The sequence below is a fragment of the Etheostoma spectabile genome, chromosome 2 (genome assembly GCF_008692095.1).
Source record: "Etheostoma spectabile isolate EspeVRDwgs_2016 chromosome 2, UIUC_Espe_1.0, whole genome shotgun sequence".
Classification (NCBI taxonomy): Eukaryota; Metazoa; Chordata; class Actinopteri; order Perciformes; family Percidae; genus Etheostoma; species Etheostoma spectabile.
In genome coordinates, this window is record NC_045734.1 from 17,489,432 (window position 1) to 17,496,542 (window position 7,111).

General features: G+C 39.2%; 1 protein-coding gene across 3 annotated transcripts in view; it reads right to left on the bottom strand.

The window, feature by feature from the left end:
• The window catches only part of septin9b (septin 9b), a 79,708-nt gene that overhangs the window by 69,137 nt on the left and 3,460 nt on the right, over positions 1 to 7,111 (bottom strand). Inside the window, exon 1 of one of the 3 annotated variants that reach the window (XM_032500228.1) lies at positions 2,085 to 2,217. The exons of the other annotated variants lie outside the window; for them this stretch is intronic. Within the exon in view, the coding sequence (XP_032356119.1) occupies positions 2,085 to 2,202 (118 nt within the window). The 5' untranslated portion in view covers positions 2,203 to 2,217. Of the gene's footprint in view, positions 1 to 2,084; positions 2,218 to 7,111 lie in introns of those variants that run through there. 3 annotated transcript variants of the gene reach the window in all.

Below are 7,111 nucleotides of genomic sequence, written 5' to 3' on the forward strand. Positions count from 1 at the left end.
CACACACACACATACACACACACACACACACAAACACTATCTAATTCGCTCAAGTCCCCGAAAAACCTCCTTTCTCCAAACATAACAGCAGAGGTTCAGGGAGATGGTGGCGAATGAAAAAGAGAAATCAGTGTGATGTGGTGATGCTAGCTAGCCATAGTCTGATGACCTCACCAGAGCACTAAGCAGCACTCATGCCTCCCTGCCTTGTCTCCATCAAGCCCACACACATGCACAGCACAGAGAGAGCGAGAAAGAGATGCGCTGTCCTTCTCATTTGTGTCCCATGCTGCTGCTGCTGCTGCTACTCCAGCTTACGCATCCAACCTGGGGCATGTACAGGGACGACACAAGTCTTCACATCCCTCATCTGCACAAGCTAATTTAAAAGCAGACCCCATGCTCACATGCAAACCATGAGGAATTGCATTTTTGTAAACACAAAGTACCCTTGCGATTGTTCCAGAAAGATTTCAATTTTTCAATTTCCTTGCGGAAGTCATCCCAAAAGGATTAATTAAGAGAAGTCTAAATCTAGTTTTCATTTTGAAGTGCCGTTCTACCGAATTGGGGCAATAATAATAATTTGGCTTCCCATTTGGTATTTTTAGAACTACTGACCTGTTGGGTTACGTGAACAAAGGGAGCCTGGATTCAATAAAAGGTATGAGTGATTGTCTGAGAATTGCAAAAATATAATTTAATTGCAATATGTAAATATTTGTCATGGAAACCTCTTCTGAGATTCCCGAGCACTCATTTTACATTTATGGTTCTCCCTAACTACAGGAAAAATTAACAAAATACAAGGCGAGTCTACAGCCATACTAAGGCTAAACACAGCAGTGCTTTTGGCAAAATGTTAAAGTTAGCATGGCAACATGCTCACAGTGACAATGCTGTTTTGCATGTATTTTTTACATTGTTCACCTTCTTAGTTTAGAATATTAGATTAGATTAGATTTCCTAATTAGCACTAAACACATTGTCTTTTTACGTTTTTAAGTATTTAGTCATAAACCAAAATATTGGACAAATCAAAAATAACTGCTGTGCTAGATGAAAAGTCAAGGGACAATGCCACCAGCTTTGCTAAAAATACAACAAAGTCTAAAATGAGGCAGACCTAAATGTCCTACAGCGCTATAAATGATCCACTGAAATATAAAAAACTCCTCACACAAAAACACTGACCTCTATTATTACTATCAGGTCATCATCACAAATTCTTAATCTCTGAAGATGTTTCACAACTCATAGTCAAAACAAAGTGCAATCATGGCCAAAGTCATAACTGATGTTGAGAAATTAACAACGTTCAGTCAACGCTGAGATGCACTCCAACAATAATGACCCTGTTATGACACACATGTTACACACATATGTGGAGAAACACACTCACACAGTAAAATCTAGTTCATAGAAAGCCCCATTCCTTTAACCGATCAATCGTGTAGGCTTCTCCAGTTCTCTGACTATTTAAATCCCACTCTTAGGTCATTTGGACTGTCAGAGGCTGTAAAAGTGCTAGTGGTGCAGTCTGTCTGTCCCAGCATGGCTGTGGTAACCCTGCTGGCTATTTCCTCCTCCCCATAAGGTAATCATTAGATGTGAGACGGAGCTGGCAGCAGGATACATAAATGGGATATCCTCAAAGTTCGAGATCCCTTGCAGGAAATAAGGAGACTGTTGTAGCAATTGATAAATATGTGGACACTATGTGGCTATTGCAAATAGAGGAGAGGTCACTATGGAAGTATCTGCATCTTTTATCTATTTTGCAGGATTTCTGTATGACCTCCTTTTGTGGTTTTGAGTGGCATTGAAGTAAGAATAAAACCACAAATCCATATGAAATTAGTTAAGCTGGAACAATAACAGTCCGTCAGCAGTGCTTATGTTTGCTACAGTGTATAATATATCTCATTGTGCTGTTACAATCCACACTGCTTAACTGTGCTTTGTGAAATTGATTAAGGTATAAGCTTATGGAGCATGGATGAGTGAAGCAAAGCTATGTAATTTGGTTGATTATCACAAGGCACAGAAACCATCCACATTAGCCCGAGGCCCGCTGCTTTTACCTCCATCCCTGCAAATCAGCCTGAACTGATGGAGGGATGGTGCTGGAGAGAGAAAGAGAGAGGAGAACGAGGAGAGTTCCTGTGGTTCCCTGTGGCTTGAAACCTCTGTAATCAGCATGCCAAGCCCCTGATGTCTAAATCCACAACTCGGACCCAGACAGTCTACACATGCTCTACACACATATATGCTCTACACACATACATGCATGCATGCACGTGCGCACATGCACACACGCACACAGACACACACACACACACACACTCACACATACATACACACAGTACAGCAAGCTCATGACACATGAGCTCTGTGGTGATTTCTGTTCAAATGGAGTTTGGCGACGGTAAATGTCCCAAATAAATGCAAGACGACTGACTGTGGAAAAACAAACTATCTATAACCAAGCCATGACGCAATGTCATGTATAATTAATTTGCAACTGAGTTTTCTGAAAAAAAAAACTCAGTCATTAGATTTTCATTAGATGAAAAAAAATCCTTCTTAGCAGGGCCCGGCTGACACTAGATTAATTCTCCAGTTACCAATATTGGTGTTTGAAAGTTACAAAAAATGGATAGATTGGCCAGTTAAAGTTTTTTTTTTTAACATAAATACATAATGATTTGACACTTTTGATAAGGCTCCCATACATGCTCATATGGATATACATGTGTTAGGATAAGATTATATAAGCCAAATGGATTTTTTTATTTAGCATTTCAATCATGCTTCTCAGATGTGAAGATCTGATGCTTTAATATTATAGTTAAGTGAAAATATTTGGACTGTTGGTCAGACAAAACAATACATTTGAGGACATCACATTAGGCTTTAGGAAATTATGATGTGCATATTTCACGGTTTACTCATGTTTAATTGACTTATTCTGCTTTCTCTCTTGTCAATGAAGAGCTTAATGTGAAAAATGTGACGTTGACATTTTGGCCCAAACTTGCCCATATACCACACATATACATATATCATTGTAAAAAATCTTTTGATGGTCCGAATAAAACATTTGTAACTGTAAGCATCTAGAAATAAATGTGGAAAAGCAAGGAGCTCAATTAAATTTACTGTGAACTAATTTCTAGAATTTAAATCTCTGTATGAGTGATTTTAGTGTTATGGTTGGAAGGTGTGCATTTTTTCACATCATAAGGTTTATTGTAATAAAAAAGGTTAAGGTCATCTATGTTTTGTATGCTCTAAAACAATTTAAATTTTATACATGTATACACAAACTCTCACATAGAGATAACAAATGTTAATGTTAGTCCTTGTACGACATCAAATGATCAAAAAACAGAAATGCAAAATAACAGCAATGCTCTCATCATGATTAGCCCATGCTTTACTACAGCATCCGCTAGTATCATCAGCTGTTTCTTTAATGAACATGCAGCAAAATCAGTCACGACTGGCTGGCTGCTCGTCATGATAAACAGCAGTGACATGGCCTGTTTTCATCCTTATGTTATTCACGTGGGGGGGGGCTTTGTTAAGATGAGACGTCATTGGTTTAACTGAGACTACCATTTCCATTTATAGCCAAACTGTGACACAGTGGCAGATGATGTCATGCTTGCATTTGTGTGTGTATGTGCAATGCTTAGTGTCTATACGACTATTCAGCAAGGAGAGAGGTCTCCTTCATGGTACGCATGCATTACGCTTTCATTGTTGAATCATGGGTCAGCGTTTCAGAACCCAAGGCTAACTTTAATCAGATAGAAATTATAGCTGGGAGGAGAGATACACTGAGATTAAACCATGAGAGATGGAGCAAAATCCATGTGTCATTTCCTGTAGTTGGAGTGAAAGAATTAAGCTAAAAACTGCAGAAAAGTTTTTTTAAGGGGAAAAAGTTCTGTCCTATCAATGAGAGAAACTTATGCTGAATAACTGGTATATAAGGGGCTAAGACGGTGAGCTTTTGTACTTATCACTCATGAAAGAAGACTGATAAAAGTAGTTTAATACTCACAGAGACTTTCAAGCAAGGGTTTTAATGTGATAAGGATTATATATGAACCGGAGAGCTTGGCAGCTTTACTCTTAGGTAGTGAATAATATAGATGCTCACCAATGAATAGCAATGTAATAAAGACAGCTTTAATATCACAGGGAGTAGTAGTGAATATGGTGGTAGTCCAGGCCAATATATGACTCAGACTGAAGGGAATCTAGCTCAGCTGTCACTGAAGAGCCATTGTTAAAGTGAAATAAAGAGCTGTATTGACTCTCCTCATCTGCTTGTTCTCTATGGGACCTACTGGTGTGGTTAAGTGGGAGGATGGATGACATGATGGATGTTGCAGTTTAAAGTGCCATGGCATTTTTAAGAAACCAGTTAGACTCAACGGTTCTGTAGCCAGGCCCCCCGAAGTGCTCTAAGCTTGTTTTAACAGTACATCAGCAGAATGAATGACTGTGCTGATCCGTGACCAGTTAGACCTCAGTCTTGTGTTGCTGTACATGAAAATGATGGACAGTGAGCAGAATTTATAGATTGGTATTTCTACTCTTAGGACCTGCAAGTAATGATGCAATTAATCCATTATACAATTATACAATCCATATAACTGACAACAATTTAAGTTATTTATCAAACATCTCAAATGTAGGAATTTTCTGCCTTTTTCGGTTTTATATCAGTAAGAGGGTAACCCTTATGTGTTACAGACGGTTAGTCGGGGAAAGAAAGTTACCTTTGGCATTTTTTTAGATTAAACTATTAAACAACTTTTAAAATTTAAACAATAGAACCCAATATAATAATTTTCTAATGGAAATAATAAATGACAGCCCTACATAGGTTAAAGGACTTTATAAAACAGTGAGCATTTGGAAAATTCTTCCCTGAACATTGCTTGGTTGCCTCAGATATTAACGTAAAAAGTACAGTGGGTTATATGATAAAGACAAAATATAAATAAGAGCATGTATCCAATATTGATACTTGTTAGATTAGATTAGATTAGATTCAACTTCTTTCATTACACATGTACAGGTACAGGCACGAAATGCAGTTTGGGTCTAACCAGAATCAATAGCAGTAAGTGCAGGAATACCATGGTTCCGTAAGTGCAAGACATGGATATGTAATGAATAATATAGAAAAGAATACTATTATAAACAGAGTTTTACAGAGGGTTTGTGCCTATGAATACAAAATATAGATAACAGGTATTGTGAGCAAGATTACAGCTAGGAATTGGTGGATATTACTATAATTGCAAATTTTTACAGATATGTGCAAACAGCAATATACTAATGAAATAAGGTAAAGTTGGGCAGAAACTATCCGAATTAAAGTGCGGTGGAAAGTAATTGCATATTAAGTTAAAGTACGGTAGTGCGGAGTAAATGTAAACAATTGGTACTGTAAATAATAAACAGTCAGCAATGCAAATGAATGTAAGTAGTGCAAAAGGTAAGTAGTGCAAAAGATGGCAGATGTAAACAGTGTTATAGTAACAGTCAGCAGGCAGATGAACATTATATATTGCAGTAAACAAAATGGGCAGGTGTGGGAGGGAGAGGAGAGTCTGTCAGTTATGAGGGGAGTGGGATCAATGAGGATAGAGTTCAAAAAGAGAAAGCTTGGGGAAAAAACTGTTCTTTAGTCTGCTGGTCCTGGTCCGGAGGACCCTGAAACGCCTGCCGAGGGCAGGAGAGAAACAGTCTGTGGGCTGGGTGAGAGGAGTCTTCAGGATGTGCGAGCTCGATGCAGACAGCGTTTCCTCTGGATGTGCTCGATGGCGGGCAGTGGAGTCCCGGTGATGCGCTGGGCGGTTTTCACCACCCGCTGCAGTGCCTTGCGTCTGCAACAAGAACAGCTCCCATACCACACTGTGCACAGTTTGTCAGGATGCTTCATTGCACAGCGATAGAAGTTCACCAGGATAGTTGAGGAAAGCTGATTCTTCCTCAGTGCCTCAGGAAGAAGAGGCGCTGGTGAGCCTTCTTGACCAGGCAGGAGGTGTTGGTTGACCAGGACATGTCCGCCGAGAGTGGATCCCCAGAAACTTGAAACTGGAGACAACGCTCAACAGCCATTCTCGATGTGGATGGTGTCGTGCGTGCCTCTTGGCTCCTTTCTGAGTCCACGATGAGCTCTTGGTTTTGGTGGTGTTGAGAGCTGGTTATTTTCAGTGCAACTGTGGCCAGGTGCTGGATCTCTTCCTGTGGCAGTCTCATCGTTGTTGCTGATGAGACCAATCACCGTAGTGTCGTCCTCAAACTTGATGATGGAATTAGATTCGTACACAGGCTTGCAGTCGGAGGTGAAGATGCAATGGGATCATGGGATGGCAAATATATGCTCAATCACATTTTAAAACAGTCTGATATTTAATCCAATGCACTACTTTTCCACTTTCACGTATGTGTATGAAACCACTTGTTTTTTCAAAAATGAAATAACTGGGGGTTTTTTGGCCACTGGGGGAAGCAGAAACAAGTTGTGAACACAATACGGACATACAATCACATTTAGCAGTGATGGAGCAACATTATCGTTCAAATAGAATCATGTTTCTGCCCACCTGATGAAAGTCCAATATTCACTCTCTTTTAGCTCTGTTTTTTTGTCCCTGTCAACTCCTGAGGCAAATAACTGTATATTTAGTTGCTGAATGCTCCACTATGTTCACCAGTTAAGTAGTCTTGAACTATGTCTGCCTTGCTTGGTGATGAGCAGGTAGTGTACAGTGGGTTTGTAGAGCTTTTTACTGAAAACAGCTGCATGCTGCAGATGAAACCATTAAGAGGGAACCAAAACAGTGACGTTCGAATCAGACTGCTAAACAACAAGCTTACTCACTATAAAGTGCCATAAATCTCACTATGAGCCACCCCCTTTTACATTGTCACATAGTTTTTACATTGTTTTCACATTGACAACTCATACATTATTATAAAAAAAATACATACATTATAGCAGCTTTAAGTTTTAAATACAATTTGTTTAGATCCTTCATTTGGATAACATAATGTTGTGAAATGATGCCATGATATGATC